The sequence below is a fragment of the Neopelma chrysocephalum genome, unplaced genomic scaffold (assembly GCF_003984885.1).
Source record: "Neopelma chrysocephalum unplaced genomic scaffold, ASM398488v2 Primary Assembly neopelma1_97102, whole genome shotgun sequence".
NCBI classification, from domain to species: Eukaryota; Metazoa; Chordata; class Aves; order Passeriformes; family Pipridae; genus Neopelma; species Neopelma chrysocephalum.
In genome coordinates, this window is record NW_020925744.1 from 5,452,234 (window position 1) to 5,478,019 (window position 25,786).

The 25,786-nt window shown below is 37.1% G+C and overlaps 3 protein-coding genes across 4 annotated transcripts in view; 1 reads left to right on the forward strand and 2 right to left on the reverse strand.

Moving 5' to 3' along the window:
- Positions 1–6,117, reverse strand: part of CWC27 (CWC27 spliceosome associated protein homolog) — a 101,319-nt gene extending 95,202 nt beyond the window's left edge. For both annotated transcript variants that reach the window (XM_027671577.1, XM_027671578.1), the window contains exons 1-6: positions 6,005–6,117; positions 4,728–4,824; positions 3,234–3,346; positions 1,709–1,852; positions 891–989; positions 647–750 (exon numbers count right to left, since the gene is read on the reverse strand). In XM_027671577.1, the coding sequence (XP_027527378.1) occupies positions 647–750; positions 891–989; positions 1,709–1,852; positions 3,234–3,346; positions 4,728–4,824; positions 6,005–6,046 (599 nt within the window). In that variant the 5' untranslated portion in view covers positions 6,047–6,117. The remainder of the gene's footprint in view (positions 1–646; positions 751–890; positions 990–1,708; positions 1,853–3,233; positions 3,347–4,727; positions 4,825–6,004) is intronic.
- On the forward strand, positions 6,101–23,635 carry SREK1IP1 (SREK1 interacting protein 1). The gene is made up of 6 exons (XM_027671580.1): positions 6,101–6,460; positions 8,872–8,919; positions 10,494–10,634; positions 12,719–12,791; positions 13,980–14,207; positions 22,955–23,635. The coding sequence occupies exons 1-5, from the start codon at positions 6,133–6,135 to the stop codon at positions 14,167–14,169; spliced, it is 780 nt and encodes a 259-aa protein (XP_027527381.1). The 5' UTR covers positions 6,101–6,132; the 3' UTR covers positions 14,170–14,207; positions 22,955–23,635.
- A 144-nt stretch (positions 23,636–23,779) lies between these two features.
- The window catches only part of RGS7BP (regulator of G protein signaling 7 binding protein), a 43,841-nt gene continuing 41,834 nt past the window's right edge, over positions 23,780–25,786 (reverse strand). The window contains exon 6 of the mRNA XM_027671579.1: positions 23,780–24,772. Coding sequence (XP_027527380.1) covers positions 24,681–24,772 — 92 coding nt within the window. The 3' untranslated portion in view covers positions 23,780–24,680. The remainder of the gene's footprint in view (positions 24,773–25,786) is intronic.

Below are 25,786 nucleotides of genomic sequence, written 5' to 3' on the forward strand. Positions count from 1 at the left end.
CCACAGAATGTAATTAGAAGAAATAATGATCTTTAATTTCTTTTTTTCAAGAGTTAATTATTTATGCGATGTTGAAACCAGTCAGTTGCAACATGTTTTATTTTTGTGCAGCAGAACTGACAGCATGCACACTTCAGATTTCCTATTATTTTTCATTGCCTGTTTGTGACTACGAATTTTCATTCACAGAAACTGAAATTTGCCACGTCAAAATGCCTGTCTTTTGCTAAGTATTTCAGTGGGAGAGAAGTGGTAGCTGATAAAATAAGTTCAAAAAGTGCAGAACAACTGAGTTATGGCCCGGCTAGTACTACTAGTACATTTCAACTGCATTATCATCTTAGTCAGATGCTTGCCCATCCTGGCATATGGGAAAGACTCGAGCTAACTTTTACTTTTGCAACTATCACCATGCATGAAACAGTCACAGCTCAGCTGATGCACAGGAACCACTTCAAAGACACACTAGATTTGCATGATCCACCTTGGAAACAGGGAAGTAAGTTTTGCTAAGATTATGTAAGATTACTCTGTGCATTTTGGTAAAGCCTTGTGCTTCAAAAGCAGAAATAGAAACAAAAAAATTGCCAAGCTGCAAACTAAAGGTGAAAGAAAATTAACCATTGCTTATGTTGCATATATTTACTTTGTGCCTTTTACTTTGGACTTTTTAGTTTCTTCTTCTGGTTTGTCCTTCTTCAGTCTTCTATTTGTTCTTGGGACAATGTCATCAAAAGGATTAAACAAAACCTGTGAAAAAAGCAGAATTTTAGACACATCTTTAGTATGTATTTTGTTGTAATTTAATGATTCAGTATTTTAAAACAATATGCCAAGTTTTCTGAACACTGAATTTTAAAACATCACTTTTCAAACCAGAACATACTCACCTCACTACTTCTTATTTTGTGTGGGCTGAGAGGTCTCTCTTCCTTGTCAACTTCTACTTCAGCAAGGCGCAACATGTTATATATTGTATCCCCTGTAACCTGGCAAATTTATAAAAAAGGCTTGAAAGTCCTTGCCTGTAATTTTTGTTATTTATTCCCCAAAATACAAGGCAATTATTATGTAAGAAATTTTGAAAATACAAATTATATAGGAAACACTGTAAGCATGTAAGACTTCTAAAAGAAAGCAAGTACAGTGTACAAAGGTTTGGGGTTTTTAAATTTAATGGCAAAAGTTGAAGGAATACAGGTAGTTTTGAGAATGTACACAGGGCAAGATGTCAAATTCTTATTTGTGAGCTATGAAACAGGAAAACAAAAACCACTGAAATAAAAAAATATTTGGTTTATTTTCTTCTAAGTAAATCATGAGAGTGGTAAATTCGTTTTATGTTTTACATTTTCCTGATTCTTCTTGAGTAATTAGAATCTAAGCACACAATTTTCTTAAATGTCATTAGTATTAGATGAACTAATTAATAAAACAGAACCATAATAATATTAATAAGACTATTTAAAGGCAGCACAACATGAAAATACAATTTAGAAGAATGACAACAGCAAAGTACAGAATAATGGGAACAACCCGTAGAAACATTTCTGCCAGATATGGGAAACAAAGAGAAAGGAGACAGCTGAGAAAGCAGTGAAATAAGTTTCAAATGTACGTAGCAGCAAACAACACTAAATTAGCCGTCAGAGAAACTTATAGTAGCTTCTGTCAAACTTAAACTGGGACTCTAGTTGATGTAGCAGACCTTTCCAAAGATTGTGTGCTTGTTGTTAAGTTCATCTGCACGACCCAGTGTAAAGAAAAACTGACTCCCATTATCATGGGGCCCAGCATTTGCCATAGCAACAAGTCCTCTTCGATTAAATCGCAGTCGTGAGTGGAACTCATCCTATCAAAACACAAGAGAAAACAGTACCATTTAAGTATGTAATTATTTTTTTCACTTCTTTAGCTATGGCTTATTCACATCAACACGCACGCACAGAAAACATGCTGTTAATTTTTTTTAAAATTCAGACAGTAATAAAAGTATTTTCAAACTTAGTGCCACAATTATATTTAAAAGTTTCTATTTTGAGCAGCAAAAATTATTTTAGTCAATACTTTTAATCCTTTGTGTCTATAATAATGCAAACAAGTGAACAACCTTCAAAAGAAACCATAAACACATAACCAATGAACACCAAATAAAAAATTAGGAACTAGTATATCAATAACAGAAAGACATATTATTTAATAAAAACCCTCAAATTTCTGTCTTGTTAATTTTATTTTTCCAATTGTTCCCTAAAAATCTACTGTTATTCATTATTTTTATTTGCATTCATTACCCCCCAACATTAACAAAATCAGAAGTGTTTTGAAAAGTAACTGCATTTCATACATTTCATCTAAAAGTACCATTCTTGTGAATCACTGTATTTATGTGAAAAATCATAATTCATGTAAAGTAACTGAAAGTAACCACAATAAGAAGTTGTAATAATACATTAACGCAAAAATCCATAGGAAGAACATTTTCTGTACCATAAGAAGACAAAATAGGACTCCTTTCAAAGCAAAGAGAAAGTGTTGAGTAATATATGAATACCACGGTAACATCACAATTCTAAACACTGCAATATTGAGATAATATTAATTTTAAGCAGCAATGCTACTACAGTATTGGTAATACTTGTTTTGTTCTCTGCTTAGTTACCAATCCCTCCCAAAACTTCACATTCGTGCCAAATGTACAAGTCTAGGGGCAAGATGATGCAAGGCCCAGAGACAGGCTATGCACCTTCAGTCATGAGCTAAAGGTGCCTGCCACATCCGAAATAAAATATCAGGCAGGACAGAACACAGCTGCTGAGCCTGCCTAGCTTCACTCGGGATTTGACCCTCCTGGCTAAGTGATGAGCCTTGATGATAACAAGAACACCAATGGACACATATACAGCCTTCAGAGACCTTTGCCAAATGAGATACAATGTGCACAAACACTTCTGAGTTGTCACATATCAAGACCTACTTTTCATTCTTCCTCTCCTCAATTTTCTCTTGTGAAGCTCATGCTAATATGGTTATACACTTATCATAATATCAGAATAGCTAGATTTAAGAACTCTCAGTTCAAAGGGACATATTCAAACACACTGAAGCAGCATGTGAAATAATATACTGCACGTGTTTCATATAACATTTGATTTTTCACAACATAACATGGTAGGAAGAACAAGAGATAGCAAATAACCAAAAATTAATGCATGAGATATACAGAGACACACCTTGAAGGGAGCTCCATAGACTGACTCTCCTCCTGATCCAGTACCAGTAGGATCACCTCCTTGCACTATAAAGCCAGGCACTACTCTGTGAAATATTGTGTTATTGTAATACTCTAAAATAAAGAGGAAAAAAGAATAAAACATTAAATACATGTTAGTGGTCTCAAAATCAAACTTTCATATAGATCATGCAGGGATGTCCAGAGACTGAAGTTCCAGAAAGGAAGTACTGTCAGTAGATTTTGCTGATGCCACTGGGTTCCCTTCTATTCCACACAGTCTTACAAAAAAACCCCTGCGTTGTCATATGTTTCTGTTGCAAAAGACCCCGCCCATCGCTACCAAAATGATCTTGATTAACTACTTCCTTTTCAGCTTTTAAGTTTTACTACTGGAATGATACTACAATTACAATGCATCAATTTAAAAGGAGAGCTAGAACTACTAATGCTCTGCCTCAGACAATGTCTCACATACAACATCAGCCATATTCATATATCAGATGATTAGCACTTCCATGGACCAGCGTAGAACACACGTGTCACCCCTTTCACCACTTACACTGTGTCTAAACTGATAATTTTCGCAGAATGAAATAGGTGGCACATTCTTCTCCTTAAGTTATCTTCTTATCTATCTTATCTATCTTCTTATCTATCCATCTATCTAATCCATCTTATCTATCTATCTGATAAAGGTTACACGGTCATAAGAAAACAAAAGGAATGAAAACTTTACTTGACATATATTTCTGATTTTTTAATTATTTTTGAACAAAAATAAATCTGCAGCATGCTGCAAGACAAAGCAGGGTCAAAAAAATTCAACTATAGGTGCAAGAACACAGAACAGGCTGGATCTGTGCTGGAGGCACAAATCCTAGGCTGCTATTTCTGCTTAACAGATGAAGGCAAAAAGAACTCCTAGCCACTCTATAAATGCATAAATGGGATAATAGCAGCAGTTAGAAAACATATAAAGGCATCAAGTCCTTCACAAATTTTTTTACAGTTTCCGAAGAGGGAGCTTCTTGTTTTGGTACTCACTACTTCAGTGGAGAGCTTTACAGAGCTTCTATCAACAAAAAAATACAGCAAATAAAAAATCAGAAACACTCACAGAAAAAAAAAAAGAAAAGGTAGTAAATACGGCGACACAGAAATGAGAATTTTGGAGGATATCCAATATTGCATCAGTGCTATTTCATACACACACTAAAGAAGTTATACTTAGTAGAGGCTTGCTGAAAGTAAGCTTTTCCAAGCCTCTGACAGGCACCATTTCAGTAACAATACATCATCCGCTTAAGTTGAGAAAACTATCCAATTTTTTTTCTCCACTAGGTTCATTAGTAACCTTGAAAAACATCGTGTTAATTTTTAAGTAGAAATAAACTTATTGATGTATTACAGTTAAAACATATTTATAACCCCTATTTTACAAAAAGAGCACAAAGATTTCATATGAAGTAGCTTCAACAACTGCTATCATTACCTTCCATACAAAGCTGGATGAAGTTTCTACATGCTTTTGGTGCTTCTTTTGACCATAATTCTATATCTATCTCTCCTGCTGTTGTTCTCAGCAAAACCTACAAAAATACAGATAAATGCATCATCAGTTTTATTGTAAGTTAGTCAGTGATCAAAGAATATCATTGCTTACTTTAAAAATACATCTGAATTTGGTATATTAGTAACAGTGATACACATTTTAATGTGTTGTATAGCTATTGTTAGTTCTAGATAGCATTTCCAGAACTTGAGATACAACTCTGAACTGATATGTATAATAAGAATGTATAATATAATCTGACCAGTGGATGTTTAGGATTGATTGGTCAAATTACGTGACTAATACATCTGTTCTAGAACAAGCAGCAATCACAAGTATTGAGGCGATGCTGCTGAGAACACAGCTGCGTTGGGCAGGACACGTCTCAAGGATGAAGGACTACCGCCCTCCCTAAGATCATGCTTTATGGTGAACTTGCCACTGGCTGCCGCTAGAGAGGAGCCCCCGAAGAGAAGATTCAAGGACTCCCTGAAACAACATATTGGCCATATTGATCATCATAACTAGTCTACTATGGCCTCCAATCGAGAGGTCTGGAGACACACTATCTTTAAACGCTGCTGCTTCCTTTGATAACGCACGCAGGATCACTCTTGAGGAGAAAAGACAACGCAGAAAGAATCGTGTCTTGCAGAATATACCACCTAAGGAGTCTTTCTGCTGTGCCTTTTGCAACCAGACTTGTCTATCTCGTATTGGTCTTTTTAGCCACCAGCGCGCTTGTAACAAGTGTGGATAGAGCCCTTCCCAAATCTTCATTCGAGAAGCCTAGCCATGATAACATAATATACTACAATAACGTGGCTGGTACGTGGCACATGACAGAAACTTAGATTTTATTACTTCCATAATGAAACAACAGGGCGGAAAAAAAAAAGCCATAAATGCCCAAAGGCATATCTCTCTCCTACAAGTATTACCATTACATTCAGTGAGAGGTCGTAACAAAATTAAGGGCGTAATCGGGAAGAGAGGAAATGAAATTAAATGTTCCAGGGATTTCTCTATATTATGTATCCACATATCACGCCTCGCGTTACGACTCTGATAACGTCCTTAAGGCCGACATCACCTCGGAGTAACTTTAACCAAACGAGCCCAGCATGAAAAGCACCACCACACACACACATAACCCGCGTCCCCCCACACCCCTGCAACATACAACTTCTCCACGACCTTCGCCCCGGCTGCCTCACCTTCCCGTTGGTGGGCGGCTCCTGGATGTAGATGTTGCTCATGGCGACAAAAGGACCATGGGGCTACCGAACACCCGCCCGCGCCCGACCCTGGACTTCGCTGCTGCTCCAGCCCTTCCTACCGCGCAATGCCGCCAGCCATTTTGGGCACCTCTACACAGCCCTGGGAAGGGGGGCGTGAGACTGCCCAAGCCAGGAGGAGGGACGAAGAGATGAGTCCCCGGCCGGAGTCTCTACGGGACTCACTGAGAAAGGACGTCTTTTGGGAAAAAAACGAGAGCTTCTCCACACATCTGGAGTCCCTCCTCGAGCCTCCCGCCCGACGGGCACTGAGGTCCCCCGCCTTCCCTGTGAGTGGCACGGTCCGGGAGTGCGCCGTGCAAAGCCTTCCGGCAGGGAGAGGCGTTGGTGCAGGCGCGGGCCGAGGCGGCGGGAGCGGCGGGATGGCCCTGCCGGGTAAGGGGCCGGGGGCGGGAAGAGGCAGGGCTGGCGGGATCGGGGCCGGGAAGGAGAGAACGGGGAATGAGCGGCGGGGTGACGGACAATTGCGCGGGGGGTGGTGGGGGCTGCTCTGGGAGGGAGGGCGGGAGGGAGGTGCGAAAGTGGGGGGCGGGCAGCGCCAGGGGCAGTGCAGCCTTGCGGGAGCGTTCTCTGGGCCTCCCCACGCGGTTTTGGCTGATCCAGCCCTGTGTTCCCGTCGCCTTCTTCTCCAAAGTCAGATCCTAAGAATGCTGGTGGTCAGCCTTGGTTTTCCTTCTCGATTGTTGTTTTGGGTTAACGTAGGTGCCCCAGCAGATTGTTGTTCAAACAGACCCGTTCGGAATGGTGGTGAGGTAGGGCAGGGAGAAACGTCTGCGCTGTTGGCAGGGTGTTCTTGCCGTTGCTGCATAGTCTTGATCCTGAGACAAAAAGAGTGTATGGTTGGAGAACAGCTGACCAAGCCTGGGCTTTGGTAAGCTACTTCTCTGGTGAAGTATAAGCTCAGTAAGCTTGCTCCCATTCTAGAAGGAGCTCTTGAGGAAAGCTTTTATTTTTAATTTTACGTTCCGGTGAGTGAATCAAGTCCTTAGTGCTTTGTTGGTTGTTAATTTTCTTGAGGATTAACGCATGGGAAGGAGAAGAAATGACAAAAGGAAGCATCTAGCAATTTGTTTTAATTGTCTAAAATTTCATCTAGTCTAAACCTCAGCTTCTAACATTATTTTTTAAAACAAAAAAAAAATAAAATTTCAGTCGTCAGAGTATTGAGTGACAATATTCTTGTCAACTGCTGGGTGTTTCTCCTGGAAATCTTGACCTACACGGGAGATTTTGTAGTGTGTGCATGACTTTTCTGACCTCCCTTGGATGAAATACTAAATCTTTCTTTGCCTACAGGTCAGCTCTGTAGTAGGGCTGAAATTTACTGTGTAGTAATTTCGGAATGTCGAAACCAGTTAGGTAGCTCAGGTGATCTGGTTTACTAGTCCCAAGGTGTAGTGAACAAGCAAATGCAGTTTTGAGTGGTTCTCTGATGTGACATTTCAAGGTACAGGCATGCTTTTGGTTTTTGTTTTGTGACACTTCCTTCCAAGTGTCCTTGAAACAGGGAGTCATGCAACAGGCACTTGAACACTGAGTTAGTAGACCTTTAAGGGGATATATAATACTAAGGTTTTGGGATCTGCAGAAAATCATGTGTTATAATGGAATGTATGTATTTTTATTTCTTGGCTTTCCAGTACTCTTTAGGGCATAGAGCAGTGAGTCATCCAGATTTCCAAGTTAGTTTTTTCAGCCTGGGGTTTGAAGGTTTCTCTGTTATTTTGAGTAGAATTTTTTAAAGACAGTGCTTGTCTCAGTAAATCATAGTTTAAATACCTGGCGTTGGTGTACTCCCTTTCTGGTTCTCTAATTTCTGTAATAGATTTCTTATTATGTTTGATTATTTATTTATTTAAATACATTAACAAGCTATTCAGAAGATGCTATATAACTACTTAAGTTGCTGAGGTTTTGTTGGAAGATAGAAGGGCATCTTTTGCTTTTGGAAATTCGGTTGTGACATTCATTATGAATAGGCTCAGATGTTTAAAAATCATACTGACCTATTTGAAGGGGGGCAAGTCTCTGGTGTTTCTCCTGAATCATGTTCTACTATTTCTGTTTAACTTAACTGTGGTCTCACATGAGAAAATTCCACACTTTCCATACCTAAAATTTGCATTATTCTGGTCCTTCTTCCTGCTTAGCAACTACAGACTTTTCTGTTACTCTCTTCACTTTGTTATACATTTGCTTTCTTGCACCTCTAATTCTTTGTATTTGGTGCCATGTTTCCTGGATTCAGAATCATTTAACAATTTGTTGACTTTTTTTTTCTGTCTTTTCTGGACTGATTTTTTTGTTTGCTTTGTTTTTTAATTGCCTTTTAAAGTCAATTCCTGTAATTAAAATATAAATCACTTCAGAGTTCCCAGTGAATGTCTGTCAATATCCATACACTGCTAGAATTTATAGGTGCACTTAGTGTGCAGTTACAGACTACTGGAATGTCGGGTAACTATTATTACTGTGCTCATATTGTAACTAAACAAATGCATAAGCTTTCAGAGAAGTGGAGTAATTATTAAAATTATAATGGAAAGGTCATGATAAATCAAATTAGGATTTGGCAATAAGTTATCTGAGTGGTACACAAGAGAATGACCTTAGAAATGCACTGTTTTGCCTTTCTTTAAGTTTTTCTTTAGAGATATGTACTTTCATATGTACTTAATACTCTGAGTGATCACTTTTGCCTGTGTATTGACATTATCAAGCCAGATTTGAAAGAAACTTGATGGTTCTGTTTAGCAAGACCTAATTGGTGAAATTTTTTCTTTCAGGCGGAAATAAGGATAACATCAGAGCAGGATGCAAAAAGTGTGGTTACCGTAAGTCAACAATAGACAATATGAAGTTACAGTGTTTTGTTCTATTTATGATGTTGGAACTGCCTTTTGAGGAAGGGTTGGGGAAAATGAAAAAAAGTATTCTCCCTTATTGCCCAGATATTTGTCAGTTTTAAATACCAAATCTTTAAAATTTATTTCATTTTCATTCTCTGGCTTCTCACATCTGTTGCTGCTTTTGAAAACTCTTGAGTGTCTCAGAAAAAAAATTATGCTATTATATTAATATATACTACATTTGCAGTAGTAAATTACTTGAGAAAGTTGAATTGAAAGCATCGTCTTTGATACATACTGAGGTTAGCATTTGTGCTTCTGAATCTCACTGCAAACAAGTAGGCATTTCAGCTCAAATTAAGACCAATCTATGTTACAAGAAAAAATAATTTAAAATCTGTATGATCTTTTAGCCAAGAAAACATATTTTCTTGAGCATTTTGTATTTCAAGAGGCAGTTACTTTTATTATTTACAAGTTGTGCAGTTAGCATTTAGCTCATGCTTTGCATTATACACTGATCATACAGGTATGTCTGTGGCTACTTTCCTGATGAATGGAGAGGGGTCTTAGTGAAGATTTTAATTTGGTAGTCACTAACTCTTATATTTAGAACAACAGAGGAGTAGACACTGTTTTGCAGTGAATTGTACTGAACTTTTAACACAGTGATCTAAGCTGTTAGAGTTTTTTATGAGCTTTACATAGGGTGACAGGAAAAAGTCTTGTTTTGTTCTTCCACTTCAGACTTTGCAAGAAAATTTGTCACTGAATAGTTTTGTGTATGTCTTCTTCAAAAGGGCCATGGATATCAATATAGATTTAGTTCTCTGTTTTTACATGCAGCAAATATCAGAAACTTTCTGGAAGAGAGGGAAACCTGTAGTCAAATCAAACAATCCCTGTTTGTGTTCCTAAAAGCTCTGTCTTCAAGATGTAGGTGTTTTGATATGAAGAACATGAGTTTATTTCAATTACTACTTGAATTCATGCGTCTCCCAAACCATATTTTCAATTTATTTTATTTCACTTTATTATTCCATTAGGCTTATTCAGCACAAGGTTTCTAACTGGTCATGATTATCAAGATGTAACTAAGAAAACTAAAAATACTAGTCAAGTAGTAACTTAGTCAGTAGTAAGTACTGGTTGTAAAGATTATTGTTCATAAGCAAATAGGATTCTATGATTTCACTAGAGGAAGTTAAAAAGAGCAGTATAACACTCGCTTTAGTTTTTTAAATATTTCACTTGATGCTTTTAGGTAGTTTCTTAGAAAGTATCCAAGACCATTAAAAATAGAAAAATGAAAGTTGAACAAAATCTTTAACAGAAATAGGAGAGAGGTCATAAAGCACTGTTAAATGGAAGAGCATTGCACAACCTGTCAAAATTCTTGGAGATTTTTTCAAAGTAAGCCCTCTCCTGCCTCATTCACAGATTGCAGCCTACCCTTTTTTCACTTCTCAAAACCAAGTAATACAAAAATGGATGTTCTTTAGTTTCTGATATTTTTTGCTAAACTATAATTTTTCTTTCTTTATATTTGTTTTGTCCAGCTGGTCATTTGACATTTGAATGTCGAAACTTCCTCCGAGTAGATCCTCAAAGAGATATTGTTTTAGATGTTAGCAGCACTAGCAGTGAAGACAGTGAGGAAGAAGAACTACAGAGATTGCAAGCCATGCGTGAAAAAAAGAGTAAGGTGTTTTTTGTGTTTTGTTTTCTTTTCAGTCATAGAATACATTGAATAATGGTCTTCTGAAGTGTAGGAACTCTCATTTTATTCTTTTTGATAATTACTATTAGTTCTTTTAGCCTGTGATTTAGTAGTAGGTCTTGTACTTCCTATATTCAGACTTAGTGATTTGATACACCCACTTTTTTATTAGTAATAATTTCTATCATAGGAAATTACTAATGTACCCATTTGGAACATCTCAAAAAGGGCTCCTAAATGCAAAAGATTATCAGACTGTTACTAAGAAGCTGCTCAGGAGAAAACGATACGGATGTTCTGAGTTAATCTTTTGATTATGGCATGTAGTTTAAACGTCTTATCACTAATGACAAATATGACAATTTCTCTCCAGTTTCTAAGTAGGATTTTGACTGAAACAGCTAGTAAATTGGAATTTAAACATTCATATTTGGAGAATTACTCTTCTATATTTGGAAGATGTGAGTATCAGTTGTTTGTCAGAGATAATAGATGGGCTATTTATCAGGTACTTGATACTTCATTTGAATTTGGACTTTAAAGAAGTAGTTCCCCTAAGTAAGAAGGAGAGATTACTCCACCATAGCATGTTTTAAATGAATGAATCTTCTTCTTCTCTGCCAAAACATCATGTTTTGTTCTGTTGCTCTCTCATTCCAGACTTGACATTTAGTTCCTACTGAAGATGCTATTTAGGGAGGAGAAGGGAAAGATAGAACCTTGTAGTTTGCTGTACACTTCAAAAGAAATGGATAGTCTGCTTGACAAGAGTGCTGAATTGGTACTGCAATGGTCCTTTCTTGGGACAAGTCTCTTTGGAAAAACAAGTTCCCACTTATTATGTATTTCTGAATGGAAGGATTGGGGTTTTTTTGGCCCTAACTGATTGAAGATGGATGGATACCTGCAGAGAAAGCAGCTGTTTACCTGATCTTCTAATATCCATATTTATTATATTTTGTTTCTCAAACTGTGGCTGCTAAGGAGACGTGTATCTCTAAGTGTCAATAATCTGGGCAGAATTTTGCCATTTTCAAGTGGCCTCATCTTCTCAACATTTTTGCACTATTTTCTTAAAAAAATACTGTTTGTTCGCCCATTCTTGTTCATGTTTTTTAATTGCTCCAAAGATAATTTGCTTTTTTAGTTCATATTGAATTCTTTCAAATTTTCCTTCAGAACACACAGACCAGTAATTTGTATTTGTGGTAGCAAAGGAATCACTGCACTAGTAGCATGCAGACTTTGTAGAAAGTATGACAGGAATAAGATGAAATGCTCGAAGTTGACTGTTTTAAGGATAAATTATAAAGGTGGTGTTTTCCTGTTAGCTGACATTGTAATGTGTATTTATTTAGTGGGTTTGCATTTTGGAAAATTAAAAAATACTTTTTGAACGGGTACAGAAAAATCTAAGATCAGAAATTTCATCTCCAGTGTGATAAAAATATTTTTTATAAGTGAAATGTGAAGTTACTATGCAATACCATACAGCATTGGGGCAAACAAGCACAACCAGATGAGGGGTGATACTTCTGTCAATCTTTGTAGATGGTACATGGACAATTAATTCAAATTTATCTTAGTTATAGCATTGCTATTTGTGAAGTGTGAAAGGAAGATGTGTGAATGTAACTTAGGTTACATTCCTGAATATCTTAAGGGAATATCCTTTTTTTTAGTATGTTCTAGTTAAATGGCCTGCTTTCAGACCTAGGCAATAATATGGTAAGTGTTAAGACTGTTAAAATACAGAAAAACAGATATGAAAACCTCAAGCTGATGTCAACGTGTAGGAAAAGTCACAACTTTTTGCTAAGTTTTACAGGCCTTCTTTCCTTCTTAGTGCTTAGATCAGGGTCATTAGAATATAAGCTGTGTATAAAAATCCTGCCACTCTGCAAAATGTTTCTGAAATTGTTACACTAGACCAGAATTTGGAGGAAGAAAAAGAAAACCTTTTCACAGGAATTTTGTCGTAACTTTACATTGCTATCAAAGCCACTCTTCATTCTGATCTAAATTCAGACAAGTGCTTTTTAAAATGTAACTTTTTACCCATAGATTTAAATGAGGAGGAAGAAAAAAAGAAACAAAAAAGAAAAAACAAAGAGAAGACAAAAAGACCAAGGAAAAGGTAACTCGTATCACACAGCTGTTTTCATTTCAAAACACAACTTCAGAAATATTTCTGATACTTGGGTTGTCTCTCAGAAGATATTGCTTCTTTTTATGCAGCTTGATTTGCAAGTACATCTTTGGTTTGAAAAGTTTCCTCTTTTCCAGTGAGAACTTGTTTGTTCTTGGATTAATGGTAAAGTCATGGGCTTTCAACTGTGGAAGTTTTGAAAACTCTAGCAAGCTGGAGGAAAACTTCTGTAGTTTTACTTGGCATCTCTTGAATTTTAGTGCACCTGTTAGTCTAGAAGCCTAAAAAAAGTATTATTATGAATCTGAGTTCTGACCTGATGACTGATTGGTTTGTCTTTTAAAATGAAACTAATGGTTAATCTTAGGACTGTTGATAAGACAATATCCCAGGAACTGCCCTGGAAGCTATAAAATGTGTAATGTGTTTGGAGACCACAATAAGATATTTTCCGAAATAAAGAAACAGGATTTAATACTGGTTGTATTGACATTTTTCTCCTTTATTTACATCGTGTAGCTCTAACTTCCACTTTTGAAGACAGTTTTTACACTTACGAAAAAGAAGAATAGAAAAGAGTCAGTTTGGCTGTCGGTTTTCATGCAAGTAACTAATAGTTAATCATGTAAACAATAGCACAAAACTGCCCTTCTGAGTATTCATGATTATTTCATGACTGTTATTGTTATCATAATTCTTTTATGTGTGTAATCACTCATTGCTGGTTAGAGACCAATACTACCAGCTGCAAGAGCATCCTAATTTGTCATACTGAGTTTCTCTTAGATTTTTACATTGGAGGAATAAATTAAGATTTTTTTGAAGGCATTGCTCTCACATTGTTATTGATCATGTGGTATTTTAAAAGCTGGAAGCTCTATCTTGCTGTCATACTTTATTTTCTATTGATCTGTACTTCTAGTCTTTTTCTTTTAGAAGACTGAAAAACCATACAACTTGCCTGTTCCATAGTTTTTTAATCTGTATTATAAACATACAAAAGTCTTATTAGGAAAGTCATCATTCAAGTTGAACATGCAGACTGAGATATCATAAGCTTTTCAGTGGATGCTACCATGCAAATTCTACACCAAATTTTATTTGGAACATATATTTATATTATTGTGGCATTTTCCTTCTTTATTAAATATTGATCTGTATTATTTTTTTCATTAGATCTTCCTCATCAAGTTCAATTGAAGAGGATGGGCCAAAGTCAAAAAAACAAAAATCACATAAAAAAGAAAGGGAAAAGGGAAAAAAGCATAAATCTAAGAAAGAAAAGCATCATAAAAAGGAGAAAAAGAAGAGACGAAAGGAGAAAACTTCATCTTCTGACAGTTCAGACAGTTCAAGTAGTGACTAAGATGCTGGTCTATTTTTGTGTTCACTTCTGCAGAGAAGGTGATTTTCCTTTCATATCAAATTTATTTATGCTTTGCAGTGCTGTTTTAAAAGGGGATATATGTATATTTTTGAGAAATCTATTTGCACACATCAGTGCTTCAAATTGTTAGATGGACCATTTAGGAAAAAATTTCAAGTTTATTAGTACTAAACCATGTAAGTTTAACTAGTTCTTCACTCTTATTCTTAATTACTCAGTTGTGAGTAATTGTGTTTGTCATCCCTTACAGTAGGATATGGTAAACTTCAGTTTGCAAGCTTATGTGTAGAAAGATAAAGACTTAAATATGCTTAATGTCAGAATGGTTAAATCTGATCTGGAAATTCAAGTGAGATTTTCTGTTATCCTTTAAATAAATGTATGTTTTACATAGCATTTTCTGCTTTCATCCATTAATCAGTAAGTGCAAATATGAAATAGGTCCTGAGAAGGGAGGAACGGGCAATGAGGAGCTAAAAAAGATTGAGCCTTCAAAATTATCTTCAAAAATTGATCTAGTCTTAGACTGTGAAATACATGTACATTGTCATGGCTGACAGCGGGTCTGTTAACTCTTTGGAAGAAGATTTTGACCTGGGAAAGTTACGGGTGTATCCTTGAGATAAGAGAGGTATGTACGCAGCCCTGGCTGAAAGAAGACAGCTGTGGAGTGTTTAGGTTTGATCCTGTGAGAACTCCAGCTTTGGCCTTGAGCTTTGTCAAAAGTATTACTAACGAAGAATAGCTAATTAAAAAATACAATCACCTGCCTGCCTTCTGATGCTTGTTAACATGGGATATAAAAAGACTTGTGGGAAAGAATAAAGAGACTGGTACTTTGCTCAATACTGGGGTGTTTGTGTTTTTCTTTACTTTTGACCACCACAACAATAACAGTATGTGTTCTTTTGGCAGGATCACTGTAAGCAAGCTGAAAACAAACAGAAGCAAACAAAAGCCATTAGTTTTTCTAAGTCCTTTCTGCGTGGGTTTTGTTCTTTCACAATTATGGCCATTTCATCTTTGACACATAGACCAGCGCGCAAACACACACATATCTCAAAACAAGATTTCTAATATTAAAACTTTAGCTATTTCTTAATTCCTGTCAATTCTTATTAGCTTCAGTTTGCATGAATCGCACTTTCAAGGGTAAACCCTGACGTAACTGCTGCTGTTGTACAGGCCCAAGATGTTGATTGTATGTCTGCTACTCAGCAAGCACCAAAGCTCTTAGAGTATGAGGGTGATGCCAGTACAAACAAGAAGTGCCATTCCCTGTCAGCTATCTTCTATAAGCAATAAAGACGTCTGAAACAGGCTATTTAGTGGAGTTCATTTAAATGTCAGCATAGTACTTAAGATGTGACTTCTTTACCGTTTTCTGTGTAAGCTAGATATTTGTCCTACTGAGAAAGTATACTATGAACAAGAATGATTACTCCTTATTTATCTGTATTGTATATAAGTATTCATGAGGCTTTAACCTAGTGTAATAGTTTGTAAAATATCCTTGCAGAATTTTGACCATCAGAGAATTTCAACAAAGAATAAATTTGAGCTTTAAGAAACACATTGTATATGGTACTAGTTGTCTAGGAGCAAATTTAGGCTGGAAATTGGCAGAAACTTTCTCTACATTGAAGAGCTGCAGTCTTAGAAGAGCAAGAAATAAAACTTCTGAAAGAAGGAGCTTAGTACATGTAATGGCTCAAACAAAGATATGCTTGCATGAGACAGCAACAGATTACAAATAAAAACATGCTCTCTTGGATACCAGAATTCGCATTACCACTGGTACTTAAGTACATTTAAAAAGAAGGGAGAAAAGATAAATATCACACCAAGAAAATTTATAGATGATACAAAATAAGGTGAAGGCTCAAAGTGCTACTGAGGAGAAGACTGATAGCTCAAAGCCAGACAGGAAAATGGAAAATGTCTAAGACTGGCAATATAAGGCTAGATCTGAACAGCAGATTATGCATATGCTAGGAACAGCTGTGGAACAATTTAAAGTCAGTGTTAGAACTCTTGCCACACCATGATCCATAGAAGATATTTCCTGCTCACCTGCATTTAGCCAAGCTCAGTTTTTTTGAAGCAGAAAAGGAAGGTTCTGCTGGTAAAGGGTAAGTTTTGCTGCCTGTCAGTCAGTGCCTTCAAGATTCTAGAACTACTTCCCAAAATAATGCTACAAATCTCTTCACTGAATGCCTCCATTTGAAGAGACTGGAATGTTTGCTAAGGAGGATGAGTTATGAGATAGACCAAACTCCTCTCTCTCAGCAATTGTAAATCCAAAATTAAGGGGCACCAGTTAAGGAAGTACAGAAAAAAGGAAAAAATAATAACCCTTTATTAAAATATATATGTATGTTGGCAAAGACAGTAACAGAACACAAAAACAACTAGACAATAGTCCTGTACCCAAAAGTCCCCTTCAAAAAAACCCCCACAGTCTGAATACTTCTCTGTCCTCTAGGGCGGTTCTAATCACGATTGGCAGGGGGCGCGGTTGGATCACTAGAGGTGCAGAGCCTGCCGTGTGCTGTGGTGGCCTACAGGGGGCGCTGTTGGGCTCTGGCAGTCACCGCGGGGGGGGATCTCGGATCACGGGAGAAGCCAAAAAATGACCCTCCCATAATGGAAGAAGGGGAAAAGAAAGGCAGTCCCCCGCCCCCCAGAACTCACTGTTGTCCTCGGCTGACAGTGTTTCAAGGCTCCTCCTTTTCTCCCAATGAGCACAAAACTCTCAGATGAAATTGCAGCAGGTTCGGGCTGGAGGCAGGGGCAGCGTGCAAGCAAGCTGAGGCGAGTGGTCAGAAGATGACCAGGTCAAGAGCAAGAAAAATGGCCTCAAAGCTTTTTCCAAAGCACACAGACTCCCCTGTCTCCCTAGTAGAGAAAACCCAAACTCTTCTCCCCCTTTGTGAGGAGGGCAGCAACAGAGAAAAACTCCTCCCCCCTCACTCCACTCTCAGATGGGCCATCAGTTGGGAATGCAGTTCTGCCAGCTTCCTCCTCCTCCTCATTCAAACTTTCTCTTCTTACAGTGGGGCAGGGGAAGGAAAATTTCCCCTTGAATTTTTTAGTATCTATGACACTGAAGTAACTCGAGACTAAGTGTGAGCAGAAATACATCTTTCATTAGCTTCTGTTGCTTCTTGTTCATGAAACTGGACAATGGATAGGATACCTCTTCCATAATAAGGAATTTCACCTTTACACTGACAAAAGACCAATCGGTATTTAATGCATCATTGTATAGTTATTCCTGGGATGGAAATGGGATAGAGGTTGGTTCTTTTTTTTTTTTTTTGTTTTCCAATGGAGATTTTCTAAGTTTTGATTAGAAGAAAAGAATGCTAGAACAGCAAATCCTTATAGAAAATCCTGTGGTTTTGGAAGAGAAATACTCAAATGGCAGATGAGTACTCTTTGCCACATCAACCAGCATTTACATCAAATGTCACAATTCCTCTTCCATCAGGAACTAAAATTTTGTAGAAATCTTTGGTAGACATGATTTCTGCAGGTTTTTTAATAGAAGGTGTTAAAATGTTTCATCTGCAGGAAATCACCAGGGAATTGCCTTCCTCAGCAATTATCAAAAAACCATTAGTTGGTAGCAACAGAAATATCCCTTAATTCTCCAATACTTTTGTCTTTTGTTGGAAGTTGTATGAAGGTCAAGTCACAATCACAGAAATGCTTAAATTGTAATACAGAAATGAAAGATGGGAAACCAGCAATAAGGATTATAGTATCAGGTTCTAACAGCTATGGTTTGGGTGAGTATTTTTGTGCTGTGGCTAGATATCACCATCCATTTGCACTGAAAGAAGAGAATTCATCTGTTTTTTGGTTTTTTTTTTGTGCAAACACTGATTGAAAAATACTATTGCAGACTTAACATTAGATTTTGCTCTTGATAAATGACGCAATCTTAGAAATCTGTTATATTTGACATTTCTTCACTAGGAAAGTAGTACAGCACTAGGGCAGGTTGTTCAGGAAAGCTGAAGAGTTTCTATATTCAGAGGTTTTCAGGACTCAAAAAAAGTCACTTGGATTAGGAGGGCATATTAAATGGTGAGGTGCTACGAACACCTAGCTGCAACCTTTAGGTAGTCCCTCTTTCCATCTGTATGAGGCAGAAGTGTTCATATTTCACAGGAACACTGAAAAAATATTGAGTGATGCCAATATGAATAATCCTGTTCAGATGGGAAGCTTTAGGACTAAGGGAGTAAAATTATGTTGCTCTTTTCTGTTTTGTTTTTAATTTAGCTATACTGAGATATTCATTTGAGTGGTATTCTGTTTGTAATGAAATCATACATCAACAGCATACTCTGGCATCCAGTAGTTACTGCAATATTAATAGACAGTTAAACTGTCTCTCCTGGTCAGTAAAATTCAATGTGCTGCTTCACAGTCTGTCATGACCAGGAAAGACTGATACTATACTTCTGCTTGGGACTTGTCAAAGAACTCAAATCTGTTGCAGTCATGTTTCCCAAGTAAGCTCAGTATGGGTTAAGAGGCTATCTTCTGGTGTTTGTTTTTTTTTTTTAATATCTTGATCAACCTTGACTGGGTCTTGGATAATCAGCTGAGCACCGCTTACAGAGGATGTCACTCTGGCCATTGCTTTGCAAATTATATCTAATTTAGAAGTGACTAGGAGTCCCAAATCAGAGCATAAACCATTTGGTCCATTCTCAGATGTCTACACCAGATCCAAAATAAAATTTAGTGGGTCTTGGGCAAATTGAGGTATCACAGACCAAAACTTTAATTCTGAAAATTCAAGACCTTCACCCTTTTACGTTCATGATACTTGTTCGTGTGTAAAGAAGCTGGTGCCTTATTGCAAGTTTAATTTTTCTGGTTTGCATATTGATGCATTAGACCTGGGGTCTTAAAAAGCATGATGTGGGTGCTTATATTAGGTGTACTTGGAAGGGTTTTGGTAGCAGGGGGGTTACAAGGCATCTTCTGTGAGAAGATGCCAGAAGTTACCCCTGTGTCGGATGATACCTGTGGTAAATATTGTAGAAACCTGGTTAATAGAAAGAGGACATGAGAAAGATTCTATAGCTCTGGTCTCACGCTAAAGCAGAGAAACTATCAGAAGGTCACTGTGTTTGTGAAGCTGCATTGTTTGATGTGAAGCTGTATTGTCTAAGAAACTGCATACGTGATAGAAAGAATAAAACTACAGGATGGGAAAAACAGTGAAAGTAGCTAAGTAACAAATATGTAACTATAGCCATGAGAAAGAAGCAGCATTTGCATAAATATGCCTTAGGTAATTAGAAGCCAATGATGAGCCTATGCTTGGAATATGTATGAGGCTAATTATTGACCTTTATAAACACAAAGCTTACAGCAATAAAGTTGGATTAGTCATGATCAATACTGTGGTCGTGTGATACTTTCCCGTCGTCCACAACAGATACCAGTTCCAGCTGGCTCCAAGATGGATGCTCCACTGGCCAAGGCCAAGAGCATCAGTGATGGTGGTAGGACCTCTGGGATAATACATTTAAGAAAGAGTGAAGCCTGCTGCACAACAGCATCAAGGAGAGAGGACTGAGAATATGTAAGAGTAACAAATCTGCAGACAGCAAGGTCAATGAAGAAGGAGGGGATGTCCCATGGTGAGGCAGCTGCCCCCCTACAGTCCATGGAGGTCCACAGTAGGGCAGAGGTCCACCTGCAGCTCATGGAGGACCCTGTGTTAGAGCAGGTGGATGTGCCCAAAGGATGCTGTGACCCTGTGAAAAGATGGTGCTGGAGCAGGCTCCTGGTAGGACTTGTGGCCCTCTGGAGAGAGGAGCCCAAGCTGGAGCAGTTCATGAAGAACTGCAGGCTGTGGGAAAGACTCATGTTAGAGAATTTCATGGAGAACTGTCTCCCATGGGAAGGATCCCACGTTGGAGCAGGGAAGGAGTGTGAGGAGGAAGGGATGGCACAGACAACGAATGCCTGATGAACTGACCACAACCTCCATTCTCCATCCCCCTGTGCAGCTTGGGGGAAAAAGCTAGAGAAACCAGGAGTGAAGTTGAGCCTGGAGAAAAAGGAGGGGAAAGGTGGGTTTAGATCTGTTCTTATTTCTTCTTATCCTACTTCATTGTTAATTGGCAATAACTTAATTTTCCTGAGTCAACTTGGTTTTGCCCATGATGATAACCAAATTGTTGAGCAATCTCAGTGTCCTCAACCCATGAGCCTTTCATCATCCTTTTCTCCCCCTGTCCAGTTAAGGAGGGGAGCAATATATTGACTTTGGTGGGCATCTGGTGGGCAGCCAAGGTCAACTCACCACGGTGCTCTCAAAAATGTTCCATTAAGCTTGTTGTGTTTTCTGTTATATTTCTCATATCTTTATATTTTTGTCTGGTTTACTGTATTCCCACTGATTTTCTGTCTTGATGTCTGTGGAGTCTCTATACCTGCTTCAAAGACAATAAATTTTGGGCTATGTAGTAAACATCTCTTATAGTAGTCCATTGCCACAGTCTAAAAAGCTCTTCAAACTTGTCAAAGTCCTTTAATTTATACTTATCTGCTTACCTTATATTGAAAAATTAATGGCTCTATATTGTATCTCATCCAAAATAAGCCTGCTATGGGATGAACAGTTAACAGGTCACAGGGACAACCTTCTGCATACTGTATAAATTAAGATGCAGATTTTGCATGCTAATTTTTCATATTGGGTTAGCATGCAGCCTGCAATATGTATTTGCTCTCTACTTCTGTATGCTTGTATTTTGCTTCTACTCTGAAAAATTTAGACTTTACATTGAACATATATATTTGACTTCTTAGACTGGTATTTTTTATGACACGAAATATCTGAAAACCTGGAGCTGCACAGGGTTTTAGTAAAACAAGACTTGGTGGAACTTGTCATATTTGGTAGGTACAAGAATTTTTGCTTCTTGTTTCCTACCCTGCAAAAGAATTATAGTGCTTTTAACCTGTAACTAAACTGTTCAAACCTTTAGAAAGCAATTACTGCTTTCCTCTGTATTCTCCCTAAATTGCTTGTTTCCGTGCATTCAGGAGTTCACCAATGTGAAGTTGTCTTTTTTTTTTGGTAATACTTGGAAAATAAACAAATAAAAGAATGGTTGTAAATCATCTCTTAAGTGATTTGCATATCATTTTATTGTGGGAGCTTTTAAACTTTGATCCCACATTGCCCTGTTCCATTAAACTAAATTGTAGTAATATCATTAACTTTCTTTTACCGACATGATGTTTGGTAAAGAGAGTTTGTTGCCTTTTGAATTTTAGTGAAAGATAATGCTCTGCATTCCTAACTAAACCAAGTTATCCCTTAACACCTCTTCAATTCAGATACTTATCGGGCCTTGGTTCATGCCACTATCTGTTAAAAGGTAACTGAAGGACATTCCATTCACCCTTGATCACCAATATTCCTTAAGTGGCCATAAAGCTTGGGAATTACAGCATGTGTCCATTAGGATTAGTAGAAGGTATAATAAAGACAAAAGGCTTGAGATAAGCTGCTAAATTGCTAAGAAGTATAGAAAGGCTTCAAAATGAGTAAAGACTGAAATTTTAATAGTCTTTAATTCAGGAAGAAAAGACACTGCTGAATTTTCCAGAATAACAAAAGGTACAAGGATGCACATATTACTGTACACTTCAATATAGTGCAATCCTAAAGAGCTTTAAAGACAACATATGCAAGTCTATCCATCACAGAATCTGCTCAAGTTGTGCAACTCATTGTGATATGACTGATGTCAAGATTTGTAAAATGAATTAAAATGTTTATGCATTTGTCTAATTAATGTATATTCCATTCCAATAGGCATGGTTAAAATACAGAGATATAAGCTGTCACATAATCTGTTAAATTCTGTGTGATGATATGTGAGCAGGTACTCAGCTAGACACGTTACTGCTTACTCTGCCCATCTTCCTTTCAAATTAATAGTTGAAAAAAGGTATCACACTGACTTCCTATGAGTATTTCTCTCTGTGTACCAATATTGCAAGACATCTTTACACAAGATGTCTTGTGTAAAAGTTTATTTCTCCCTTCCTCTCTCATGGTATCGCTGCATATTCAGTCTTGCATTCATACCCTTTTTTTTGGCATTAATGTCTTTTTCACTTATGAACAAAAGTTAATTGGTTAATTGTAACTACTGATTGTATTCCCAGACAATATTTTTAATATCCATTAGACATCAGGAGTTGTTTTTCCAAAGTTTTAACAGTTGCAAAACCTAGTGTATCTGTGGGGATGGAGTCATGGAGCATATCTTGGTTTGAGACTTCTAATGAAAGCATGTCAGTGCTGCCTATTACAGAAAACAGCTCTGATTAATGAGGACAATGTTATTGAGAAATGTGGAGAAGACTTCAAAGAACTAACTTTGAAAAAATACTGTGCTATGGATTTTAATTCCATTCTTCTTCAAAATGCATTTGTTCTCACAAATACACAGTTTTGTGAGTGTGTAGGGATCTCCCCAGTTTAGGTGCTTAAGAATATATATGCTTAAGAATAGTTCAGGACCTGAAATCTTCTAACACATTGCAGTTACCTGTTTCTGTGCTATTTAAAGAATTTAGCCATGCATTCCTCAGATGGAATGAATTTTGGAAACACACAAGTTCCAGAAGGGCATTTTAAATTTATTTGTCCTCATTGCATTTTAAGTATTTATTTCTTGGCCTGATTATTCAAAAATATATTTTCTCTTTGGGGGAGTGAAAGGTGAACAGACCAGTCCAACCTGGAAAAAACTAAAACACTCTGCTTTATCCGACTGACAAGAAAAATATCCTTCCAGAGAAATGCTGGAAGTTCAGTTACATGAATGTCTAATCTGGGAGTGGTGTAGCTCTTCTGGAAGAAAAAGTCCTGCCTTCTGTTCCTGGTAATTAGATCTGAATTTTTCATCTTTGCTATAAACAGTATGTTAATATTTCTGACAATGTGGGCTTTTCCACCCTTTCTCAGCAAACAGCAGGAGAAAAACTTGGTAGAAAAATGGGTCAGATCAAACTTTTTAGTTGCCAGATACAGTTCAGTGAACAGCTATCCCTAACAAACTGCTTTAGGGGGTGTACTAATATCCTACCAAAAAACTGACAACGAATTTAACTGTATGGGTGTTTCCTGGGGCAAGGACACAACAACCTCCTTACCAGCACTAAACCTTTGTTTTGGTTCTTTTGGCATGCTGGGTCATGGTGGAATAAAGGGCAATGAGTCACTATTATTGACTACAAGGGTATGCTGACCTGCACAGTAATGACAGATTGCTATGGGTTTCATAGTGTTGCAGTCTAGCACAAGTTTATTTCTGGTGTCTTGCCTATCATCTTGAAATATCAGTACATTGAGTCTACCTATTCATATCTACTGCTTCTACTAGCTGTCATTTTAACATTTATATATGCTCCATATTTTTTATCATTCTAAACATCCTTCTTGAAATGGAAATATTATCAAAACTTTGTGTAGTACTCTGACAGCAAAATTAGCAAAACATAGTCCAGGAATACAACTAGAAACAAGACAATATTTAATTAAATAAAAAACTTTATTAACAATGTAAATCGTTTAATATCTTACAGTCTCAGATGATTCTGGCATGCCTTATAAGATTTATACTTAGTGATATGCAGACACCATACTTTGAATTCTATTGGAAACAAAATAGGTTGGTGTTGTGTTTTACATTGTTTATTTTAATACCTCCTTTTAATAAATTATTTATTTTTTCCAAATGCTTGTAGATATACTATTGGCTTAAAAGGAAATCTGTTGCTTCTATGCATTGTACAGTATGTAGTTATTATGATTTCTCTGTATTTACAAGTCCTAACTATTTTCATTTATGATTTGTGTATCATAAATTAAGATACTTTTCTATGAAGCTTTTAAATTGAGATATATTGGAAGACTAAATATGAATGTGAGCACAAAAAGCAACTGGAGATTTTGTGCAAATTCTGTTACAATATGGTTTGAATGTTTAAGAACTTTAATACTTTTGCTGTTAAATAGTTTTCTATGCTTAAAGACTGTTAAGAGTATACCAAATATTTCATTATGATACTAAGAATACTGTACTACACACAAACTTTTAGCGGCAATTCAAACAATTAAAAAAACCTCTTAAAATTATCTATGAACCATAATTCATGTGTCTTCTTTGAGCGATTGAAAGTAAGCATGCAAAACATACTTTAAAAAGTTTTAAATATGCTAGATCTATTCCACAGCTGTTTTTTGATCACCATAATTTTACACTGGGAAATCCCTTATTTGAAGATGGGGAGGGAGCAGAAGAGCAAAATGAATAGTGTAGTATAGAAAATGTACTTTATAATCAAGAGGAGCAATGTTCATCTTTTCAGTGGTCAAATAATAGTGGTTTAATTAAAGTCATGATCTTCTTGGTGCTTCTGTGCTTAGTCTTCTAACTTGAGACAAGACAACACAATCCAAAGAATCTTCGCTTCCGTCTTCTTACCAATGGATATGGAGTCAAGTTTAGGAGGCTGCTATCATCTGTGATGAAAAATCCCACATTATAACACAAGCATGTACACACACAAAAGAGATTATATCATTTATGTGTCCTAACAGCACCTATCTCAGAATCACAGAATCATTTAGGTTGGAAAAGTCCTCTGAGATCAAGCCCAACCTTCGATCAATTACCACTTTGTCAATTAGCCCTAAGTGCCACGTACAGTCATTTCACCTCTAGGGATGGTGACTCCACCACCTCCATAGGCAGCCTATTCCAATCCTTGAGAACCCTTTCCATGATGTAAAAGGTCCCATAGTTCAAGGCATAGAGCAAACAACAATCCAATATTTGTATTTAAGTCTTACAATGCTAATTAACGGGATCTCCATAATAATACAATAGACATTTTGGTAAGAAGAAGACCAGTTCTGTGATGAAACCTAAATGAAATCACACCTCCACTGCTGGGAGATCTGAGCCACAATATTCCTGCATGGATTAATAATGTTAGGATTCCAAATAAAACCTAAAGATAAGTAGCTTGAGATCTTGCAGACATGCAAGTTTGGAAAAGTCAATGCTAAGGTAAAATTCTGGCTTAATTTAAACATAAAAACTTCCACTATTGAGTGGCCGTTTGTGCATATCTGGGAGAATTTCCATTTAAAACTGCAACACAGGAACATCTTGGCACATCGAGATAAAAAAACATTTGCCTGGGAAAGTTACCACTTGTTAGCTTTCTACCTTTTATATTAATTCCTTCTAAATTAATACAAAATATATGTATTAGTGCCTATACGTTAACTCACGCAGTGTCAGTGAGCTACCTCACAAATTTAGAGTTCACTTTGAATTTGAGCCATCTTCAGGCATGGTTTCAGGCTAAGATCTATGCCTCATCATATTCCTATTCTGGTTACATCAGTGATCTGGTTCGATTGTACAGTATAGACACTACTGTAACACAAATACTTAACTACAAGAACATAGCTAAGAGGTTGTCCTGGTTAGAACGGCTGGGACCAATTCATCCCTGGATGGGTGTA

Bases quoted from the DNA above. Each gene is read 5' to 3' on its own strand.
- SREK1IP1 (XM_027671580.1), top strand. From the start codon at position 6,133: ATGCCGCCAGCCATTTTGGGCACCTCTACACAGCCCTGGGAAGGGGGG. The intron at 6,461-8,871 runs GTAAGGGGCCGG...TTTTTCTTTCAG, and splicing joins CGGCGGGATGGCCCTGCCGG to GCGGAAATAAGGATAACATC. The intron at 12,792-13,979 runs GTAACTCGTATC...TTTTTTCATTAG, and splicing joins ACAAAAAGACCAAGGAAAAG to ATCTTCCTCATCAAGTTCAA.